Consider the following 23,567-nt stretch of genomic DNA (forward strand, 5'->3'; position numbering starts at 1 on the left):
GAACAGATGCACATGGGTTATGTTCACTGTCACACGCTGACCTTGATGCTCAGCCCCAGATAGCCTGGATGGAGCAGTTGGGAGGCCAAGCTTGATGGTCCTGGCACACCAGGCACAGGCCTTTCCCATATGCTTGGACCAGCTGCTCAGGTTCAGACCCATCCCACCACTCTCCTGCAAGCCATCAAACGTCCTCAGGCCTGTTTCCTAAGCTGTGACAAAGATTCCTGGCACCTGACCCCAAGTTCTCACATATATTAAATCACATGATTCAGGGAGCACCTGCAGACTTCTTAGCACACAGCTGTTTCTTCAAGCTCTTGGTCTTCCCTTGCTAACACCTGTTCCTGTCACCTCCCATCCAACCACCACTAAAACCGCCCAGGGAGAGGGCCTGAGGGGAGGGCCTGAGTTGCAGGAAAGCCACAGGTAATCAGCTACAATGCACAGGAAACAGGAATGGATGGAGAAAAATAAACACACATTTTCTGAGTGCTTTTGTCAGTGTTTTTGTTTCATTTTGTTTTGAACACTATGATTTATTTCCAAACGGCACACAGACGGTCTGCAGGACAGGGCAAGGCCAGCTGGCTGTCTGGGTCCCAAGGTGTCTGGAGAGCCTGGATCCACCACAGCAGCTGCCAGGAACGGAGGACCCTTGCCCAAATGGCTCAGCCGAAAGCTTCAGGCAAGCACGGTGGCTCTGAGGCTCCTAGGCCCTGCCCTTCAGCTGGGCACTAGCAGTAGCAGCCACCCAAAGAGCGCTGGCAGGGGCAGCCAGGAAATCAACTAGGGGACACAGCAGCTTCAGGAACACTGGTGATTCTACCAAACCTGCCGAAACCAGGCTCTTTGGAAAATAACCTTATCTTTGGGAGAACACCTCTTGGCTTAGTCTCTCCTCTTGATTTCCCTTTGCTTTCCAAAATTAAAGAAAAAAAATAAACAAAAATAAACACACACATTTTTTGGGAAAAGATGTTCTTCACACACCCAGAGAGCTCTACCAGCTGCTGCCCTCACTGAACCCGCTCCGTGAAGTTCTCAGGGAAGACACCCCGGCATTTTTCCAAGTCCTTGTGCTGGTTCCAGTCACTCTCCTTCACGCCCATGAGCCAGCCTTCATCCTGAAGGGGAAGCAGAGCACCCAGGGATGGGGAAAGAGGGTACTTGGACCCTACAGAGTATGTGTCCCACTGAGGATCTGCTGGGAAAAATGTTCCCTCCTCTAGCTTGTCACACTGCCTCTTAAAGAACACCTCCTCCAGGCAGCATTCCATGGTAATCTCCCCAGACCCAAACCTAACTGCCCCAGAAGCTATCTGCCCTTCAGCAGGTGCATTGAATTCATCATTTGGCAAGTCCTCTTCACTCTGGAAAGGCAGGCTGATGGCTGCACTGGTCTGAACATGTCTGAACAACCCCTCAATCCCAGCCAAGGAGATCCTCAATGTCAGATGCCCACAGAGGACACTTCACTGAGGACATCAGCTGTCCTTCCAGACTTATACAGACAATTCCAGAAAGTTCTGTTGAGTATGAAAAGCGTCTGGAGTAGCCCTGGCTGGTGTAGCTCAGTGGATTCAGCACGGGCTGTGAACCAAAACATCGCAGGTTCGATTCCCAGTCAGGGCACATGACTGGGTTGCAGGCCACGGCCCCCAGCAACCGCACATTGATGTCTCTCTCTCTCCCTCTCTCTCTCTCTCCTCCCCTCCCTTCCCTCTCTAAAAATAAATAAATAAAATCTTTTTAAAAAAAGCTTCTGGAGACACCCCACCAAGCCCTCCAAAGGGGCCTTTGCCCTAACCCTGCCCCTCCCAGGGATTACAACTTCCCAGGCTCCTGACCCTGACCCTAGACCTGCAGGAGCCACTGACCTGGCCTGTGGCTGAGGACATCACTGTCCCTTCAGCTGGGCTGCAACTGCTACCCACCTATGTTTTTGCTGTTTCATCTGCCCTAGCTGACTTCGGCTATGGGCCAGGGGCCAGGATTCTGCTTCTGAAAACCATGCCCAGCCCAGGCCTAGCCCACGATGGAGATCAGTGGAGACCCGAGGTTTAGGAGAATTGGCTGATTCAGCAGGCCCAGGAAATCCTTGTTGCACAAATCTCCCAGCCCAGTGTGGCTTCAGTAAGTACCTGGTGCCCTAAAGCCCAGCCCAGGACCCCCACCCAGGTTGGCCTCATCCCATACCCAGCCTTCCTCCTACCTTCAGCCAGCCTGACAACTAAACCACATGGACATATTGAAAACTAAATAGGTCAGTCTAACTAGGCCTTTTACACACTGTTAATGTCACCTAGATATCAAGGTGGGCACCCCACACCACCACTGGTACCCTGCAAAGGCTCACCGACACCACACTGTAAGATTACTGCTAAGGAGCCACATCTACATGCACAAAGCAGCCCATCCCAACCTAGGAGAAAGTTCTGCCTCACCTGGCCGGGTCCAGGCCATGAGGGAGCCCACTCTGACTAAAAAAACTAACATGCAGAAGCCATAGCAGGAAGAGAAGTTTCTGGAAGACATTTGGGGTGAGAAACAGCTGGGATACTCAGGGGTCATACACTGCTAGAGACCACACACTGTCCCTGTGGGTCCTATGTGGACGGGCACAAGGCCAGCCTGGAGGGGATAGCATGCGGGATTACAGGAGCCCAATATGAATACACGGAGCAAGCACCTTAAGTAGCAGTAAGCAGGGCAGGAGAATTCATGGAGGGACAGCCAGGGACCCTGCCCTGGAAGGAGGGAGAACTCAGGGCAGGGCAGGGAAAAGTGGAGAAATATGTGCAAAGCTGGGAGAAGGTGGACAGAGCCTGATTAAAGAAGGAAGCAGACAAACTTCGAGGAAGAAAGTGAGGAAAGAAAGAAGAGACAGTCAGGGAGACAGCAGCAGAGGGGGGAATATGACAACATGGGAGATAAGCCAGCCAAAAGGCAGAGGGAAAGGATAGAATGAAAGTAGAAAGGGTGGGGAATAATGAATGATGAGAGAAAAAGACAGGAGAGGAGGGGAGGAAAGAAGTCTTGTGCTGCCCAGCCGCCCTGCAGCCAGCCTAGCCCCATACCAGCCTCACCTGCTCTTCAGGGTTCTGGAAGGGGATCACCAGCACCACGTCCCCAGCCTTGAGCTGCAGCTCATCTGTGTCAGTGGCTGTGTAGTCATGCTGGGCCTGCACCTGCAGAGGTTGGGGAGAGCTGGACATCCTCCCCTCTCAGGCCCTTAGTCCCACCTGCAACCCTGTATAGTGCACCAAGCCTTGTGGTGGCTCCGGTGTGGTGTGCAACAGTGACCAGGAGTATGTGAACCTCAGGAAACCAGATACCACCCCTCTGATTGGGTAGCAGGGTTGTACGAGCAGGACAACTTTGGACCACCTACACAGTCTCCAGGGCTCAGTGTTCTCAGCTATAAATGGGGTGATCCCACCCCCAGGACACTGTCAGACAGTGGAGCTGTGGGGTCCGTAGCCTGGCCTCACCTTGAACATGAACCCTGGGGGCAGGTCCAAACGCACAGTCCCATCGCCTCCTTCCACAGTGCCATTCACAGCTGCTGAGAAGGTCTCCACCACAACAGCAGGCAGAGAGTTCTGGGCAGGGTTTGGGGGAAGAGCACAGGTCAGCCTGAGCAGGAGGAAGTCTCAGGGAGCAGGGGTTGTTTGGCAGGGGAAGGGGGTATCTGAGCCTGATGCCAGCCCAGCCTGCCTCCAGTCTTGACAGTAACTACAACCTGGACCAAGCAAAGAGAACAGGCAAGACACAGAGCTAGGAGGCACAGGCAGGCAGGCTGACAGACAGACAGCAGGGAAGAAAGACAGAGCCCTGGTCCCTGAGTCTTACAGAGGCTGCTTCACTCGCTGCCGACTCCCCAGGCTCCTGGGCTCCAGCTGCAGGTTGGGTCCCACCTGCTACCTCTGAGGCTTCTGCTGGCTGCAACATAAATGCCCGCATGGGGTCAAACGCAGGGTGGGGGCACCGCCACCAGGACAAAGAACAGGGCCACTGAGGGAAGCACCCAAGGGGTGTCCAGAGTTGGCCGGTGTCTCTGCACTGTACAGAGAGCCCCTGGAGGGAAGACGAGGCCCTGGGCTTGGGGAACAGCTGGAGAAGGTGCTGACAGGCACAAGATAGCACAGGTCCCAGGGCGTCACCCCTGACCCTCCCTCACAAGCACCGCTCGTGGGCACAAGGTCTGGCCTAGCCTCAGCTTCCTTGAACCTGCCTTGCCTACCTGCCCACATAGGCTTCTCCCAGGAGAGGATGAAGCACAGTCTGGAAACCTGGACAAGACCAAGTGGATGCTACCTGAATGCAATCAGGCTGCCCAAGACCAACACTCAAACTTGGTCACTTCCAGCTCTGGGAGCAATCTCTCAACCTCCCTAGCTCTGTAAAAGGAGGAGACATCTAGTGTAAGGAGAAGGTTAAATGAGAAAATTCTGAAAAGTTCCCACCACAAACCAGTGGGTGCTCAAAATGTTCCTCCCTCCCACTGTGAAAGGCCTCAACCAGGAGGTTGGGGTGAGGGTGGTAAGGGAAGAAGGGCTAATCTGACTCCAGCCACCCCTAACACAAATGACAAGCCCCATTCTGAGGCACCTGGCTCATGGCCCTTGCCTCAGCCTCAGTCTCATTGTGGCCTTGTCCATCCTGTGCCCCTTCTCTGGGCTCATCTTCCATGCTACACCCCCAGATACTAGGAACAGATAGGGGGCTGGTAGGTGGGCACTTACTTGGGCAGGGCCCGGCTCTGCCATCTGGTTGGGCCAGGCCACAGCAAAGGTGCCCTCGGCAGCACTAGGCTCCCTGGAAGGTAAGCTGCCAGCTGGACTCTCTGTGGGCTGGTGATGGCCACCAGGGAGAACAGGGTGGGTAGGTAGGAGGCAGGGGGAGAAGGTATTGGGCAGGGCACGAGACAGAAGACATGAATGCAATGAGCCACCAGTGTAGTCAGAAGGGAGAGTAGTGCCTGTGGCAGGCCACCTGGCCAGAGCCCAGTGGGGAACAGATGCAGACCCTCAGAAAGGACACCTACTTCCAATGTCTTGCTCCTACCACTGCCAAGAAACAGGAAGGTGTATGAATGCACCAACATACTTTTAGCACCCACTGAAATCTGCTCATTCAAATGGCTCTGCCAGCTCCCACCAGGCCTCCTCCAAAGTGTAACCCTATTATGGAGCTTACCAAGTGGCCAGGAGCCTGGCTACCAGCACTGTCACCCCAGTCCCTGCTCCTGCAGGGCAGGTCCCATGCCCTCCCTGACCCTCTATGTCAGAGCCACTAGGTTCTGACACCACATGCCCAGCAGGCCCTGCTCACATAAGGGCACCTAATCTCAGTTTGCCTTCCCTCCCCTCCTTCTCTGTTCCAACAGCCCCTTGATGCCACTGCCCTACGTGGCCCCTGTGGATAGAAAACTCCTCAAGAGCAAGTACCCTCCACACCAGGGCTCTCCACCTCTAAGCCTCAGCCCAGCAGGAGTACACCATGTCCATTTTGGGTGACCAGCTAGTCACTGTCTGGGCCACTCACAGGTCCTGACAACTGGGCCACACCAAGAAGGACCCCCTTCTTAGGCTACACCAAGAAGCCCTGTTTCCATAGGGCCCAGATGGAGGCATGGTGCTTCCCCAGAAGGAAGCAGCAGAACAGCCACCTGTGCACCTGTGAACAGGCTAGATGAAAGAATAGGTAAGTGGGCCCAGCACATGTGAAGGAACAGCACCCCCGCCCACCCCACCCCTGGGGACAGGCACAGAGCAAACATGGCTTACCTCCCAGAGGTCCCAGGGGATCGGCTGAGCACAGCACAGGGACAAGGACAGAGTTAGCACAGAAGTTAGAGACAGGCTCAGGCAAGCAGTCCCCAGTGACCACCTTCCCCCACCCCTGCACCCATCCAGGGTGAGCCAACAGGCATAGGCCAGCCCTGAGCCAGGCTCTGCAGGCCCCAGACAGCTGAGTCCTGGACACGTCTCAGGGGCTACAACACCAGGCCAGGGAGTGCTCAACACAGGGCTGCTCCCAGGGGAGGCACAGGGTGCTGGGATGGATGGTATACTGCCAGGTGAGTGTTCAGCTGACTCTCCTCCCGAGGGTCCTCTCACCAGCCTCTGTCTGCTATCTTCCCTTCCCCCATAATCAGGACCAGAGAGGTGACAAGGGCCAGGGACCAGAGTGTGAGTGGGAGAAGGTCATTAAAGGCCCAGGCCTACATGGTCCCACAGGGCTTAGTGGGCAAGCATGAGCCCAGGGCCTGGTAGCCTAGAGGCCAATGGGCCCACGGGTGGTGGTGGACTCAAACCAACCTGACCAGAGGGTGTGGCCGCCTTCACAGGGCTCGCCACAGGCAGGATGGGGTCAAAGTCCAGGTCCAGCAGACTGGCCTGCTCCGAGAAAGGCCCCAGGGTCTCAAACTTGGCAGCAGCAGCAGCAGAGGAGGAAGGCAATTAGTGACAAGAAGAAAGCACTCAACACAGACACACACAGCAGGCGCCCACAATCAGGGACATGATGTCCACCTCACACACAAAGCAGCACTCTCCATGCCAGACCCCGGCACACATTCCTACCCGCACAAGCCTGGCACCCACCTCAGTCACTGGGAACAGGCCAACTACTTGCCAGACCAATGCCAAGCCCCACCCCCTCTCGTTGGTCTTCACCCTGCAGGCTGACAGAAGCACCTGTGCCTCTCATCTCCCTGCACCACCAAGTCCCAAGATTTCATACCCCCCTAGAAGCAGCACAGGCTATAGACCAGGCTGGACAAGACCACACTTGGTACCCCTGACCTATAGGGCCCCTGGGAAAGGCTTCAGTCTCCCCTCGATGCCCCATATGGACAGGCCACCCTGTGAAGACACCCAACCACTAGCCAGCTCCAGGAAGCAAGGGCAGGGCTGAGCCGAGCCAATCACTCTGCCTAGAAGTCCAATGATTAAGGTGGGGTCCCCAACACCTGTGATATTTGTGTCTAATTAAATTAAAGATCCTGCCCCAACCGCCCTGAGAATACCATTCAGTGGGTCTGGGTACAGCTCACGAATGTTCATGTGATAAGCACAGCCCTAGAAGGCTGGGACATAGTGGCCCTGATCACACTGGGAGAACCAACCACACTGTAAGCTGGGCCTCACAATCGTGGGAGGAAAGGGTCTTTCCAAAAGCCACCTGCAGAGGACAGCCAGCTCAACACCACAGCACAGACGACATGCTGCCCTCCTGGGCCAAGTGGCCTCCATCTGGTATGAAGGGTCTCCCTTTCTGGGTCAGGAAAGAAACTGGCTCAGCCCAGGTCCTCCTCCCCCACCCTCATACACTTCTGGGAGGGCCACAGGCCTCAGAAGCCCTCTCCAGCCCAGCTCCACTTGCTCTTGATAGGCACTCAGCACTGATAGGGAGCACCCTCTAGCCCTTGTCCCTCTGAGGGCCCCCATAAAGACCCGGAAGTGTGGGGAGGGGCTTGCACAGCTGAGGTATGGCCTGCTGGGACAGAGCCAAAGCCCTCAGGCCCAAGAATGAACATTTGGTGCCAAGACACAGAGCCTAGTGAGCCCAGACCACATGGACTCTTCCTGGACAGAAGGCCCCGGTCCCAGAGGCCCTGTCCCAAGCTCATCTCAACCACTGACTTTTTCTTTAGGTCAAACTGTTTGATGATTCTGGGGGAGAGACATCACTGCTCTGTCCCCATAACCCTTTGTCTCTATGGAAATATATGCTCAGGACACCCTAGGTGCACAGCCACTGGGTGCCCTCCTAGCATCTCTCTCCCCCAAGTAGCCCCACCACCCACCTTCTCAGAAGTCAGTCAAGCCCAGACAGCTGCCCCCTCATACTGCAAGGGGACACGGTAACCAGGTCAAAGGACAGATGGCCACCATCCCCACCATGCAAGACCAGGACTGTCTTTGTCACAGGGACACAGGCTACTTACCACAAGCCAGGAGAGCAGCCCTGTCAGCACAGTTTCATGGATGAGGACAAGCCCACCCCAGCCCCAGGCAACAGCACCCAGTGTACATTCCCCATCCCCACTGGGCAGACACCCAGTTCCCTGCAGTGAGTGGAAAGGCAGTGAGGCCAATGTGCGGTGAATGTGGAGATGGACACGCTTGGGACAGGCAGTCTGGTCAGGCTACCGGTCAGGCCCATAGGCTCACCTGTTACATGGAGACAACCCCCTCACTGAGGGTGGTTGAAAACTGAACAAGGTCATGTAGGTAAATACCAGCACCTCTCCCCAGTCAGGGTTCACTAGTGCTCAGGTCACCAGGGCAGAGGCAAGCTCCAGCTGCAAGCATCCCAGCAGCACGCTGCCCTGGAGGTCTGACCACCTGTTTTTTGCAATGCTCCAGGAGTGCCCCTGGGCCAGACTCAGCCACCTTCTACAGACAGGGGCTCCCACACCTCCTGGGCTCCTGAGCCAGGGCAGAATCCTGTACCCACCTAGCACCCTCTACTGGAAGTTCCTACTTCTGACCCAAAGTCCTCCCTGGGGGCTGGCTGGAAGCCTACTTGCCCCAAGACCCCTCTTAGCAGAGACCTCTGTCAGATCTCATCTGCCTCTTCCTCCACATTCATGCCTTCCAGCTCTGCCTCTTCCCTCCAGGCCTCCGAGCTTGTACTGAGGAGACAGAGCCCAGAGCTTTCCAGGCAGGGCAACCCCACAGCAGCAGCCCAACACAAGCCCACCACAGCCTGGTATTAGTAGCCTACACAAAACCAAGCCTCACGTGGAAAGGGCCTGACGAGGAGGCCTGGGTACCAGGCTTGGAGCAGTTAGCACACTGTGCACATCCCGCTCCAGCGCTACCACAGCAACCTTCCCTGACCGGCCCTCCTTTTGTCCATGTGTGAATAGGCATTATGTGCCTCCTTATGGCATTTACGAGCACACTAAACTCCAGAAGTTCCTGAGTCTATCTCTCACCCGTCCTGCCCTAAGCACATGCCACTGTTTCAGCTTGCAGCTACCTGCTCCAGGAAGCCTGCCCTGACCAGCCCAGGTCCTCCATGCTCCCCACCCCTTTTAGCCATAGCACTGATGGAACCACAAGGCCACTGCTGAGCTGACCATCTCTGCTATGACCATTCACCTATGTCCCTGAATCTGGACATATACATGCTTAGAGGTGAATGAGAGATGATGGATGAAAGGATGAAGGAATGAGTGAGCAGGTGGCTCAGGGCCAGGCTCTCTGGCCAGATTCCCGGCTCTTGAGCCAGAGGCATAGGGTGTGGAATGGAGGGAAGGTCATGCACACCCCAAGAGAACAAGAGGAGTGGGGGAGCTGGGCCGCGGCAGCCGCGGCTGACCTGGGAGGGGGTGGTCACGCTGATCTCAGGGACAAAGGTGTCATCAAATAGGCTGAGGATCTGCTCCTGCTTGACCTCCTTTGATGGGGTGTGTTTGGGAGGCGGAGGGACTGGTGGGCCTTTCCGGAGCTGCGGTTCAACAGTGGGTGAGGGACAGCACAGGGAGGCACAGCAGAGCATGGAGGTCAGGTGGGAAAGGGGGGGAGACAGAGACAAAGCCATGGTTAGTCACATCCTGGGCCACGGCCCCACCCAGGCAACTGAGAAAAATGAAGCAAGAATAGTCACTGCTCCCCAAGATAAACACCAGGACTATGGCCACCCTCCCATGGCAGGAGGTTCAGAAACACTGTGCAGAGAGAAAGTAGAAAAGGAAAGGGAAAGAAGGGAGGAGGGAAGGAGGTGAAATAAGAGGGAAGAAAAAGGGACTAGCCATAGGAGGGCTCACCACCTGATAAGAAGGCTGAGAAACAGTGGCGGAGACACAGCCCACGCACTCAGCCTTCTCTCAGGCCTCCACTCTCCTGCACACCTGGGCTCTCTCCACAGTCTGTGAAAGGAGCTCCAGCTCGGCCTCTGCCATCACCTGAGGGGCCGGCACAGAGCCAGAGCCCGGAGGAGGCCTAAGAAAGACTGTCACACACCGGCCCACTTGGGGGCCTCAGGCAAGTCACACAACACCCCAGAGCTGGGCTTCTTCGTTTGTCAAGCTGCGCTGATAACAGCATCTGCTTCAAAGGGCGATTGTCAGGATTCAATTAACAAAACTATGGAAAGTGCTGGCACAGTGTCCAACCCAAAGTAAGTGCTATTCAAGTGTAGGTTCTTATCACTAATAATATCTTTGTCCTAATCAGTTGTTTAAAGGGGTGATGGCATAAACCCTACAGAGCTGCTGTACAGTCTAACACGGCTCAGTGAGGTCTGCCCGTGAACATTGCACCTCTTCCCTCCCCTTCCAGCTCCTGGGGACACTGCGGAAACCCGAAGAAACCTGTTGGGGGCAGAGGCCAGGCTTCTCCAGCAGGAGCCAGACCAGAAACACAAGCCTATCCCCCTACCCACCTCACATAACCCTTCTGAGTCCTTTCTCTTGCTGTCCCTCTAAAGGACCTGCATGACCCCACAGAGGAGAGAAAAAGTGAGCACAGGGGAGGCAGCCACTTCCAAGGACCTGTGTCTCAATTGGAAAAGAAGATGGAGGAAGTCAAGCCACCCAAAATCCAGGGAGGGAAGAGAAAGGGCGGACACTGCCGCAGGGCAGGGGGACACGAGGAGGAAAGAAATGTTCACAGATGCCCCTGAAAGGGCCAAGGCCGTTCAGGTAAGCCTGGACCAGGCAGGGCCCAAGGGAGAACAAGACCAGGCTTAGCCCTCTCTGGGCAAAGCCTCCAGCTCCAAACCTACCAAGTCCCAGGAAGGAAACAAGAGAACTAGAAAAGAGGGGGCATAATAGCAAAGCACGAAAAAGAGCAGGGAGGGAAGGGGACAGGCCACTGAGATACCTGAGATGGGGACTTGGGGAGGGCAGCCCCAGGGGTGGCTGCACTGGCTGGTTCGGGATCATGGTTGACTCGGATCTCAGGGGTGGCAGCAGGGGAACTGTCCGGCGGAGGTGAAGGGCTCTTGTTTCCTTTTGCAGAAGCGTTGTCACTGTGGAGGCAAAACAAGAGGGAGCCCGCTGGAGGGAGATCCCAGCATCTGAAAGGAAGTGTGCTAATCCACAGGTGTGCGTGTGAGGGAGCATGTGCATGTGCAGATGCCTTGGGGTCCATGTGCGTGAAAACATGTGCATATGTATGAGCATGTAGAGATGTCTGTGAAACTAAGTATAATGTGCATCCACACAGGCTAGGAAAATGTGTTGTCCCCACGTGAGAAACTGCATGTCCGTGTGCCTGAGGACTGGTGAAAATGAGACTGCACAGCACATGGGGACCTCTGAACTGGAGGACCGTGGTCCCCAGGGGATGGGGCAGGTCCCCAGGAGTCTGCGCCAGAGGCAGCCCGGCAGCCCCACAACAGGCCCACATGAGGAGTGCCCAAGCTCCCCACAGCAGGAGGAAGCCAAACATCTTGGAGGCAAAGTAAGCCTCAGCCCACACTCCACACAGCAGCTGTGCAGGCTGAGCACCCCCCCAACCCGCCCCCTCCCACTCAGCCTGACCCCAAAGGCCTTTCATTGCCTCCCTGCCTGTCTACCCACTCCCACCAGAATGCCAAGCACAGCTTAGCTCCCATCCATACTCGTTCCCAACCACACCACACTCCCAGCCACACCATGCCATCACTGTCTCCTCACTTCTGCTCCCACAGACAACGGGCCCTTCCAGGAAAACATGGAAGACCACTCAGAAGCGTGGCAGGTGGGTGAACAGGAGGCAATGCCTATTGCAGAGCAGCTGGGATGACAGGGCGAGGCCCGTAAGCCAGATTGTTCAGTACTGAAAACTAGGCAAATGTGCATAAACCTCCACTTGGATGTAAAGGGGGCAGAAAATAACCACCTCCTATGTTTGTACTCACATAAATTCCAGGACAGTACTGACTGAGACTAGCCACAAGCCATAGGCGGTGTTTACATTTATATTTAAATTAAATTACATTAAAAATTCAGCTCCTCAGTTACAGTGGCCATATTCCAAATGCTGGCCAGCCACATGAGGTGAGTGGCCACTGTGCTGGACAGGACAGTAACCAATCACCTGGGGGAGGGAGACTTAGACAGCAGAAGAGATGTGTGAGAGACATTGCCGATATTGCCCCATCTTTATTAAATTTGCATTTCATGGGATGTATTTGCCTCCTTGAAGAATATACATAGGGGGAGGGGGGTAAAAGGGGACTAAATAGTAATAGAAAAAATGCAAAAGAAGTAAATCAAAAAATAAATACATAGCATCATTAAAAAAGGAAGGAAGGAAGGAAGGAAGGAAGGAAGGAAGGAAGGAAGGAAGGAAAAAAGAAAATATATAAGGACAGCATACAGGCACACACCCCTTCAGAACCACCACTGCACTGCACAGCCCTCCCTCACTGCCCAGGCCTCCTTCCCAGTGACACAGTCCACCTGCTAACGCTCTGAGTCCAGCCACAGCTGGCACACATGGTTCTGCAAAGGCAGGGGCTAAACTGAGCCCAGGCTGTCAGCCTGCCATTCTCCCCATGACCCCTCTGCCTTGCCCACAGCTACACACGACACCACACAGCCCCAACCCTGTGGGCAGCACCACACACAGGAAGGCAGGTTAGGGGTTAGTGGCACCCTCAGAGAAGGGCATGAGGCGCATGCACAGGGGCCACCAGCCAGGACGCTGGCCTGGGGTGCCTCCAAAATGCAGCACTCACTGCCAGTACCTGTTCTTCTTTCTGCGCAGTCGGGAGAACAGTTTAGTTTTCTTTCTGTGGGGACGGACAGGACGTGGAGGTCTTCATTTGGGGGAAATGTGTGGTGAGGGGCTGGCCTGTCACCATCCCCCATCAGCAACCCCAACAAAGGGGATGAGCAAAGAAGCAATGTCTCCCCTAACACCCAGGGGTTGTGAAGAGGACCCAACACTGCCCTTGGGCCACCATCATCCAGTCCTGAACACTGCACCCGCAACGCTGACCTAGGCATGCTGCCAAGGTCCGGCCCACAGGAGCTCCAGGCCCAGAGGAATGGGACGAGGAAAGAATGGGGTCAGCTAGCCTCATGAGGCCCTGGAAGAGGAGGCAAACAGGCCTCCTTCGGTATAAGGAAGGCTCACAAGACCTCACATCCCTCTCCTTTCCTCAGAATGACTAGCCCCTTTGCCACAGAATGGCTGACTGAGGGCAGGACTGCCCAGGATGACAACCACTTACCCCTGCCCTCACCCCCAACCTGGACACTTCCACCGTGACCTCGGTCAAGCCAGGCAGTACAGCACAAGGGGTGGCAGGTCCTCCTTCCAGAGACCTGAGAAATCACCTTTGGCCTTTATTCCACTCCACCCCCAGCACTCCTCAGTCCAGGGCACTCTCTGGACCCCTGTGTCTCACATATATTTTATTTTCAGGGGAGAAGAGGGGTAATGATATTCACTGAATGCTTCCTTAGTCCTACATAACACCCCAATCACCCCAAGAAGCAGAAACAACCACCCCATTTTATAGACAAGGAAAGTGAGGGTCCCTGCGCTCTCCGCATTGTGCTACAGTGGCCAGAAAGGAAGGGAAATCCCAGATTCGTTATAATTTCCCATCAGGAAGGGCAAAGACAAAGGGCAAGACCTTTCGTCTCCTGCCTCTTCCTTGCCCCTCAGGAAACAGGTGTCTTCTCAGAGGCAGCAAGGTAGGAGGTGACCAGGGCTGGGCTAATGGCAGGAACAAGGATACCCTTGCAGGTATACAGAATGCCACCATCCTGGGACTTGGGCTTCCTGGGAGCACAAGAAAGAAAAGACTGTGCCGCCCCTGATCTAAGAGGACTACTCACTTTCAAGAAGGCTCCATACCTGTGAATCACTCAGTTCCCCCTTACCCTCTCCCAAACCTACACAGGCACCCTGGCTGTTCTGCTCCACAGGAAGTGAGATTCAGATGCCGTGCAGACTGCTGAGGAGTGCTCCTCCCCTGATGGGAGACACAGGGAATGGCAGTGGCCTCACCTGCTCCTCTGAGCACAGGAAGGCCAAACCCGTGAGACCCCAAGAAGATTTGTGCCAGCCTTGCAAGAGCAGCAAGCAACAGAAGCCCAACCCAAGCCACACCTCCCACACCCACCAGCAGCCTGGAGGTCAGTGGACATCACACACCTGGGCTGGGCCTTGACCATGAAGGTGTTGCTCCCGTGCTGCTTCTCCAGGCTCACCAGCACATCATGGAGGTTCTGGTTGAGCTGCAGGAGGGATAGCAACCAGGTAGGGGGGCCTCTGGAATCACCAAACAGCCCCACTCTCCCCTTCCGCTTCTACCATTCCGCTTCTCCCTTATTAATCACTTCCCTGTCCCCCTGTCCCCACTCCTCTTCTTCATCAGTGGGACCTGGTTTCCAACACACCAGGAAACCAGGGAGAGCAATGGAGGAGGTGGGATGCTTTGCTAATAGTTATTCTTCCCGGGGACCATCTTTCCTTTTCTTTCTACTTATAGGGATTTCCTAAAATTCCACATAGAGGTTATACTATTTTTAAATTTTTAAAACTATCTTTGCAAACTAATTGTTGATCCTACTTGTTAAGGTCATTTTGCCAAGATGCTTCCAGGTCACAAAACAACTGCCAGATTCCACCAAATGCACAGGCAGGAGAAGAAAGAGGTTTATCCCATGCACCTAGTGAGTTTCTTTACTGAGAATATTTCCCTCTTTTTTTCTGGCTACTAGGAAGCTCAGAGATTAATTTCCTTCCTATTTCATATAAATATTTTCTTCCCCAAGTCACCTTTCTCTGCCTGTTCTTTAAATTTTCCTGTCTCAAGTCTGTCTCAAGTCTCTAAAGGGAAAAAGTAAAGAAGGAAGGAAAGGGACAGCCTAAAAGGGAGGAAATCATCCTCGGGTGGCAACTCAGAAAAGGCCCCAAGCTTGCTTTTCCACCTCCTGCCCTGGGCCTGGAATCTACCACCATCACTTCATTCCTCTGGGCCCAGGAGACAAGAGTCAGATCCACCCACTTGCACAGTGGGAAAAAGCTGCCAAGACTGAGTTTCTTCAAGTCAGCTTTGAGTTTAACTGCCAGTTAAATTAAAATGAAAATAACACAGCATAGAAATGTAAGCTAATCAGACCCTTTCTTAAATCAGATTTGGAGGATAAAGACATGTTTCGATATCTTAGGATACATGAAAGAACATTAAAAACTGAGAAAATCCTAGCAATTTAATTATTATTTGCCTACAAATTGGGACTACCACCATTTTCTAACACTGAGCTCCCTGAACCAAATTTGTCTGAGAACACATTTCCAGTGTGAGTGGGGCTGGCTCTGTTCAGGCAGGGAGAGTAGGACCGTAGGACTGGGAGCCAGACGATGAGTAGGACTGGGAGCGGGGAAGAGTAGGACAAAGGCTGGGGCTAGACCTTCCAGCTCTGCTGACAGCCTGCCTGCCTCCCCCCACACACCCAGCAGTTCCCACTGGGCAGAACACTCTGAGTGCAGGGGCCAGAGGGAGTGCTGTGGTCAACAGTGTGTGCAGAACCTCAGCAGGGAACAGAGAGCTCATTATCCCCTTCTGTGCCTTTGACCATCGCCCCAAGCAGGGTGTATGGAGCAAGGCCCAGAGTCCCTGAGGCTCATGCGAGTCACCAAGGCCTACCTTACTCATCTCCTTGTGGAAGTTTTCCTCCAGGCCTGCGATGCTCTGAAATGTGTTGACATAGAAACCTACACGGCTGCAGTGGGGGAGGGAGGCAGACAAAATGAACATGAAGGTCAGGGTGGGCAACCCTCATCAGAGACACAGCCCTGAGACCATGTATAGCACCACGGGCAGACATGCAAGACAGAGTTGTGCAGACTCCTTGGAAAGGAGGCTGAGGCTCAGGTACCACCTTCTGGCCCTCACCTGTTCCATAGAGATGGTAGCTCCTCCTGCAGGTCCACATTCATCTCTTCAAACACCTTCTGGGCTTTGATGAGCTCCTCCTCAGCCTGAGGGGCAGAACCAGTCACTCCTTCTGCTAGGCCCCCATCCCAGCCAGCCGAGACCAGGCCAGGCCAACCCCCCAAGACCTGCCCCCCTACCTCCCACCTAACGGGCTCAGATCAGGGCTCTGGGTTAGATGGAGGTGGACTTGGATGTGGATACCTGGGCAGACCACCCCTTGTGGCCCCTGGGGACCTTGCAGCCAGGACCTCAGGGGCTGCGCCAGAAAGGGGAGAGCAGAACAAAAGGGAGGGCCTCTCTGTCTTGCCCTGGTAAACCAGGAAGGAGGTGAGGGATGAACAGGGCACAATAAGAAGGTGCAGACATGGGGCCTAGGGTGCTGGGGCACAGGGAGGGTGAAAAGGCAGACCCAGACCCACCGGGTGAAGACCCTGTCCACTTACCCATGAACCCCTCTGAGGCTAGGTGTCAGCCTGCTGCCCAGCTCTCTGGGCCTTGCTCTCCCCTCAGAGTATTCCTTTCCTCCTGTCTCAATGCTGCCGCCTACTCAGTCTCAACCACCAGCCTTCAGTTCACCTCCCTGGGACAGTCTTTCCTACACTCCTTCCACCCCCCTATCATTCTTTCCTCTATCACCTGTCCACTCTAGATGGAGGGCAAGGCCAGGGAACTATGGAACTGGACAGCTGGGCAGGGTACCTGAGTCAACTTCCAAGGCCTTCCTCTTCCCTGGGCAAGCCCTGTACTCTCCAGCTGCTTAAATCCACCAAGCAGTGGTGCTGCTGCATCACTGCGCCCCATCACAGATGGGCCCCATCACAGATGGGCCCCATCACAGAGCCAAGAATGGAGAGAAATGAAGCAGCAGGGGCCCCTTCTAAAGGTGGAGGGCTGGACAAGGCTGGAGGTGAGTCATAGGACTCCGCCCCAGAAGCAGCTCTGCCAGCTCATTCTGGAGGGCACTGATGGGAACAGTGATTTGGGGCGGAGGTAACTCGGATTCAAGGTCTGAGTCATGGCCCAGGAATGTGGCAGGACCCACCCAGGAGAAAACTTCCCTCCCGAAGAAGCCTCAAATTCTCAGGCCTCTGACCAAGGGAGTCAACTGGTCTGAATGCCAAAGTGTCACAAAGCATAAGCTTTCCCCTAGTCCACCAGGCTGGCCCCCCCAGTGTCAGGCACTGGGACCAGCCCAAGTCAGCCTTGTCTCCGCTATGCCCAGAACTGAGCATGGTGACTTCTGGGAGGGACTGGAGGAGAGAGGGGTCACCATCTCTCCCTACTACAGCTACCTTCAGGTTCTTGGGACTTGTTAGAGTGAGCATGAGCTCCTTGCCTAAGTTTTTACAATGTAATTTAAAAGTTAAAGATAGAATGAGGAAAAAAAAAAAAGAAATATCTCTCTAGACATCCATGCCTCAGCTGCTCCTGGATGGATTAGATCTGGTCTGGGTACCCTGTGCCTGACTGGGGCTACTGATGACGGTTTATAAAACCCACAAAGTGAGTGACTCCCACACATCTGGCTGTGCGCACCTCGCACTGTCATGCATGCCTCCCACCCACAACCAGGAGTCTGACTCCAGGCCCATGTGCCCCAGGAGCCCACCTTGACTAACCCCAGCTCCTGTGCCTTCAGAGACCACCTCTCACTAAGGATTCAGCCTCCACCCCACAACGCTGGTCCTGACTTCCCAATAAACAATTGTGACCACGACAATGGCACAGCATCTCCTCACCATGTGCCAGGGACTGTCCCAATATTCCAGCAATAGTGCAAGAGCAGGGTGGCTCCATTTTAGAGTTCCTGGAGGTCAGAGTCTAAGTCTTTTATTCCTTCTGAGTCATGTTCTCATGTCCTGGATCTCTGAGAAGAACTGGGTGGCAGGCAGTACAGGAGAGCTGCCATTGTGGGGGAGGCCTTGTATCCCTGCCAGCTCTGCTACATGCTGATTAATAGACATGGACAGCAGACCCAAAATTGGCCTGCTTACTGCATACCAGACCACCCAGGTCCTGCAGGCAAGTTTTGGGAGACTATGGCAAGTGTGAAGAACAGCTCAAAACTAGCCCAAGGGGTACGTAGAGCTGGTGAGCTGGAGGGATCACAGTCTCACAAGGTTGCACTGTCTCCCCAAAGTCAAGGTGGCCCCGAGTCCCAAGTACCCAGTTCACATCCAGCCAGCTGCCCACGGAAACCCGGCCAGGCATGAGGCAGGGTGGGAGCAGGAGGATATGCTCAAATAAGAATTGAATCCAAATGGGAAAGCAAATTTGGCTGAAAGACAAAACATCTGCAGTCCAATATCCAAAGATGACATCATGTGCTTTAGCCTCCTCTGCCGCTCCCCAAGGGCTGGAGCGTGGGGCCCTCCAGGCAGGATCCTCAACTGCACACATCCCAGGAACCCAAACGCAGCCCCAGGCCCCACCCCAGGCCCCACAAGCTCTTGGGGGTACTCCTACCCAACAAAAATGTTCACCTGGCCTCCTGCCAAACTTTTTTCAGAAAATTATACAGAAACCCTGTCTCTAGGTCAGTGGCCCTATTCCCCCTCCAGCCAGAGTCCTAAACTCTACAAAAGGCCCACTCTAGCCCCTCACTCCCCCTGCACCTCCTGCAGCAGAGGACACAGAGGCCTATCAAAACCTCCCTATGCCATCTCCCTCAGACCCTGGATATCCTGGGTCACCCTGCCCTCAAAAATCAGCCCACAGCTTTGGCCTAAAAGAATGAAGCAGTAGGTCAGGTAAAAATTGGGCCACAAGCCCATGCTGAGCCCAAAGCTCCTATATCACCGGCATTCAATACGTGTAAGTTGAAGATGATGAAGTCAGAAGGTGCGCCCCCCCCCAAAAAAATGGGGCAGCTGCCCAGAGAGAAACCCAACCTCCTGGGTTGGGCCTATTACGTGCCCCCACCCCAAAACTATGAAAATGAAGGGGTACTAAAGTAAGGTTAGTTTCACTGAAGAGAAAGCCACCAGGCCACTTCTCTCAGAGTACTGTGTCCAACAGCCCCTGGCCACACCCAGCCCATTCCAAGAGCAGGGCCTGAGAAGACTGAAGTATTGCCAGAGCAGCAGGATCACGTAGAAGTTTTGTACCAAGAACCTCCTCCAGGACAATTGTGGCGCAGACTGCCCTCCATGAAACTCCCAAAGAGCAACTCCAGGTTTCAGGGTACCAGCCCAACTGAGAAGCCCTCCCAGTGTCCCCTCCAGGGGCATCATTGGGACTCACAGATCCCAAGGTTCCCCATGAGCCTGGTCACCTGTGGCAGGACCAGCCACATGGAGCCCAGGGCCAGTGAGCTAGGAAAATGGCCCAGCAGCTAGGCCTTGAGTCACGTGATCCCCAACTCAGGCACTAAGTATTTCAAGGACACTGGTCAGGAGACTTTGCCCCTCTGCAGGTTTGCTTCCTCAGTAAATTCAGAATCACCCTTACAGCTCTTCTGAGTCTCGAAGGGTAACACATGTTAGGACAGTAGCCCTTGCAGAGGACAAAGGGTTCCAAGGCATTCCTGGGCTTCTGGACACTAAAATTTCAGTCTTAGGACTACCAGAGACCCCAATGCTGAGCAACAGACTCAAACCCACCCCAGCCAACCAGAGTCTCCAGCCCCTACCCCCTCCTGTGTTTGAGCTCAGGGAACTCTCCCAGCACAGGAATTTGAAACCACCCCTGCCTCCCGACCCAGGAAGAGGGCTGAGCCCTCCCCAGCCAGGCAGTGCAGCATAAGGACAGGACAACAGACCATAAGATGCCAGCACATGCAAGGTTAGAAGCCAGCGTCACCTGATTTCGGAGCAGGTTAGTTTGAGCTACAAGATGAGCCTGCAGTTTGCCTTGGCACCACTGGGGGGCGGCTTTCTCAAGCAGCGAGACAGGCTGGTTGGGGGCAGGAAGGTCAAGGCAAAGGAGAGTGGAAAAACAGGAGGGAAATGGGGAGAGAAACAGAGACACAGATATTAAACACCAAGTCCAAATGTCCCAAACATGATAATAGACAAGCTGGCTGCCCCTCCAGGGATCCCACCACCCTCAGCAGGCTGAGAGAATTAAGTGAAGCCCCCAACAGGGCACAGAAGATAGTGACATCCAACTGCAAAGCAAAGTGTAAGAATTGTTAGCAAACGCAGAGGACTCAGCAAGCAAGATCTTGCTCTGGGCTGTGGTGGGTGGGGTTGGGAGACTCATCCTCAGGGCTCTGGGGAGAACGTGGCCAGCCCAAGTCCTGTGCTCCCGCACTGGCTCACACTCCTACACCTCCAATCCCCACCCCCAACCCAACTGTCTTGCTTGTTTCAGCGAAGACAGGGTCACATCATATCACATGACAGAAGTCTACTCAGAGCATACCAGACCAGGTAGAGCCTTCCCAGTGAACCTCAATCCTGTTCTTCTCCTGGAAAGTGCCCTCAGACTGAATGGAGTAGTCAGGAGCCAGGGCAGGCACCAGAGAAGGAGTCAGAGGTAGGCCCTCTCCCAGGGGACCGTGAGGACCTTTCAGTCATCCACCCCAGCTCTGGGACCTGGTACTAGTCACAGTTGGAAACCTTTCCATAAAGGGGCTTGAGCATTCCCACCCCCAGGGGAGTGTGAGAGCCAGGGTGCAAAGGGGCAGGTAAGTGCAGCCCAAGAGGGTGGCTCCCTGGGGCCAGCACACATCCCCACCCCCACCCCCACTTTGTCTCCCAGAACACTGCCCTGGTCCCTCTTCAGCCCCTACCTTGGCAATTTTGACTTCATCCTTCTTTTTGGCCACTTGGAGAGACTCATAATGGTGCCGTGCACTGTCATAGTCCACCAGCTTCCGCCCTCGCTTGGCAATGCGCGACTGGGAAGCAAACGGAGGAGGAGAGGGCTGAACAGGGCCCAGCAAGGGGCCTGCTGTGACGCTGACCCAGTTGGGCCCAGAACAGTGGGGACCTGAGTGAAGCCAGAGGAGCCATGCACAGACCCCAGGCTCGATAAGAGCGTGCTTCAGAGGCCATTGCTCAAACATTTCTGGTGGCAAAGATCTCACTTCTTCAAAGCAATGTGTCCTCTGTGATCTTTTCTTATTAGAAGTGAAACCATTTCCTTGCAAATATTAACCCATTTGTCAGTACCCACCAGCCAATACTGTGTCGGAGGAGCCTCTTCCCAAGACTAGCCCTCAGATCCTCAAAGATGTATTCTGGGTTCCAGATTTCTCTTCTCCAGGGCTACCACCGTCAGGCTCCCTTCCGCACTCACCACAAGACACCTTGGGAGCCTGAGGCATCCACACTAGGTGGCTGAGAGGGCCAGCAGGGAGCATGACCACCAGTGGATCAGGTTTGGCATGACAATCACCGCCTGGGCTCCAGACACCCCTTCTTCCATGGCTAAAGCACCCAGGTCCCACTGACCTCAGTGGAGATAATGGCACACTGACAATTCACAGCACATACCCAGGCCCAGCAGAGGCAGCTGTCCTTTTGAACATACACAATCACACAAATACATTCAGATAAGAGTAGATGCACAAGTATGTATACATTCCCCTCTAAGTATACACAGCCTAACACAAGACACCTTTAGACACAAATGTCAAGGCCTGACATCCCCTTAAAACATCTTAACAATCCCACAGGCTCCACAGTGCCTCAGCCACACACATGTATAGGCACCATGGGGTGTATTTCCCTAGCCCAGAGACTCAGTGGTATAGGGCTCAAAGGTGCCAATTCAGAAAGGCCCAGGTCTGGAGCTAGTAGGCTAGCCTCAGCAGGAGCAGCCCTGGAAGGATAAGGTGCCCAGTGAAGGGGATGCTTGCCTTTAGGGTAGAGTCATAGCAGTGCCTGAGCCAGCCCTGGCTGCCTCCATCCCTGGCCCATCTCCCTCGCCACCTTCCCTGCATAAGCTGGCTAGCTCAACAGTCTCTCACCTTGATGTCAGGGAACTGACCCAGGTACGTGTCCATGGTCAGGAGTGCCTGGTCCACCAGCTTCTGGTGGTAATCCATCCAGAGCAGGTCGTTGTTCTGAAGAGGCAAGAGCACGTGAATGCACCACTGGGGCTGCCAGCCACCCCAGCCCACAGCTCTTGCCTCCCAGGGACCTGGGGATCAGCTCTGGCCCCATCACTTCAAGGGTCAGTGGCTTCAGAAAACCTGTTTCTTCATCTGTAAAATGCGCTGGCAGCTGGGGCCAGCAAGGCCTTGTGGGAGGGCCGAGCCACTTGCCCCTGCTCACCTCAGCAATCTTGTTCGCTTCGTCCCTGCCAGGCCAGTCGGGTTCATACACCTCCTGCAGACACTCGTTCAGCTTTCTGGAAGCCTCGTGCATGGCTGTGAGACAGAAGGGCCATGCTGCAGCTAGGCCATGGGGACCTAGGATAGGAGGTCCCCCAGAGGCCAAGGAGGTATGTGGGACTCTACAACAGTCCTCACCCCTTCCTCACAGACCCTGACACCCTTGCTGGCTCTTTATGCATCTGCTCCACATGGGGAAGGCCCCTCCCTGCATCCTGTGAAATCCCGCCCACACAGGCCAGGTCTGCTTTTCACCTTTGACCGAGGCCAGGTAGGTCCGAAGATCCTTCTGCAGCCGGGTGCCCTCATTCTGCAAAGAGAAAAGATGAGAACAAGGTGAGGACCTGAGGGTACACCCTGAATCCCACCCTCTCCTTCCTGTACTTCCACAAAGACTAATTAATAAAGGCTGTCCTCATCAGTACATTAAGAGGAGTAGAAAAGAAAGATGTGTCAACACCTCTGGGCCGGGGGCCTGGCACCAGCTCAACTCAGAGCAGAGCACCTGTCACCTCTCTGGCCACAAACACATACTGAGCACCCACTGTGTTCTCGGCACCATCCCTGCTGTAGGAGCCATGTGCCTGAAGGGACATTCATCCCAAGTTTGTCAGCACCTGTCTGTCTCCTCCAGGCACTATTATCAGCCCTCTATGGAAGTTAAGAAGACAGAGACGCCCTCCATCCTGGACAAGACACCGAGGACATGGTTGAATGACACACACATGGCAGAACACACATGTATGATGGAACTGGCATGCAGAAGCCCATCCTCATACAACCACAGAATGGGTGACCAATGAGCACAGAAACATGGGCGAGGATCGGGGGCAGAGGCACCTTGTTCCAAAAGCTTAGGTGTACCCAAGACCAGTGGGCTCCCACTTCAGCATGCCAGGCAGAGAGAATGGCTTGCTGGAAGGGGATGGCCTAACCAGGGTGCAGAGAAGTGTGGGGGTCATGACCAGGGCTCTCAGGACACTGGCCCAGCTGACAGGGAGGGCGTAGGACGTAAGAGGGGGAGTGGGCCAGGTTGGGAGGCTACAATCATGCTGGGCCTCATGTGCCGGGCGTCACACTTCCAAACCCAGCTTCTCTTCCTGCCCAGCCTCCATCATCTCACTCCCCTCCCTACCAGCCCCCAGAACCTGTGTATACCATACCCCAAGGAAAGGGTCATCCATGGCACGGGGTGCTGTGCTTGCCTGGGTATCAAGCAGTACCAGGGCCCCTTGTGCCTCCCAAACAAGGCCACACTGTGAGCAGGCACATGGGACACAGATGTGCAAGGGGTGGCCCAGAGTCTGCCACCCACATGCAACTGCAGCTGGGGCCCTAAACCAGCTTCAAGGTCAGTCTCCAGGGTCAGACACAGCCC

General features: G+C 54.7%; 1 protein-coding gene across 25 annotated transcripts in view; it reads right to left on the reverse strand.

Annotated features, from left to right (window-relative positions):
- Nucleotides 1–493: 493 nt before the first annotated feature.
- BIN1 (bridging integrator 1) overlaps nt 494–23,567 on the reverse strand; it is a 54,376-nt gene continuing 31,302 nt past the window's right edge. For 3 of the 25 annotated variants that reach the window (XM_045825870.1, XM_045825879.1, XM_045825874.1), the window contains exons 3-20: nt 22,445–22,499; nt 22,131–22,225; nt 21,824–21,919; nt 20,642–20,749; nt 19,708–19,800; nt 15,865–15,950; nt 15,616–15,691; nt 14,118–14,200; nt 12,697–12,768; nt 10,845–10,992; nt 9,340–9,468; nt 6,327–6,434; nt 5,793–5,816; nt 4,749–4,856; nt 3,856–3,945; nt 3,495–3,605; nt 3,090–3,191; nt 494–1,127 (exon numbers count right to left, since the gene is read on the reverse strand). In XM_045825870.1, coding sequence (XP_045681826.1) covers nt 1,020–1,127; nt 3,090–3,191; nt 3,495–3,605; nt 3,856–3,945; nt 4,749–4,856; nt 5,793–5,816; nt 6,327–6,434; nt 9,340–9,468; nt 10,845–10,992; nt 12,697–12,768; nt 14,118–14,200; nt 15,616–15,691; nt 15,865–15,950; nt 19,708–19,800; nt 20,642–20,749; nt 21,824–21,919; nt 22,131–22,225; nt 22,445–22,499 — 1,692 coding nt within the window. In that variant the 3' untranslated portion in view covers nt 494–1,019. Of the gene's footprint in view, nt 1,128–2,118; nt 2,212–3,089; nt 3,192–3,494; nt 3,606–3,855; nt 3,946–4,748; nt 4,857–5,792; nt 5,817–6,326; nt 6,435–9,339; nt 9,469–10,844; nt 10,993–12,696; nt 12,769–14,117; nt 14,201–15,615; nt 15,692–15,864; nt 15,951–19,707; nt 19,801–20,641; nt 20,750–21,823; nt 21,920–22,130; nt 22,226–22,444; nt 22,500–23,567 lie in introns of those variants that run through there. The other 22 variants (XM_045825871.1, XM_045825873.1, XM_045825875.1 and 19 more) reach the window with 22 other exon arrangements.

The sequence above is a fragment of the Phyllostomus hastatus genome, unplaced genomic scaffold, assembly GCF_019186645.2.
Source record: "Phyllostomus hastatus isolate PE091 unplaced genomic scaffold, TTU_PhHast_1.1 phas_scaffold_60, whole genome shotgun sequence".
Classification (NCBI taxonomy): Eukaryota; Metazoa; Chordata; class Mammalia; order Chiroptera; family Phyllostomidae; genus Phyllostomus; species Phyllostomus hastatus.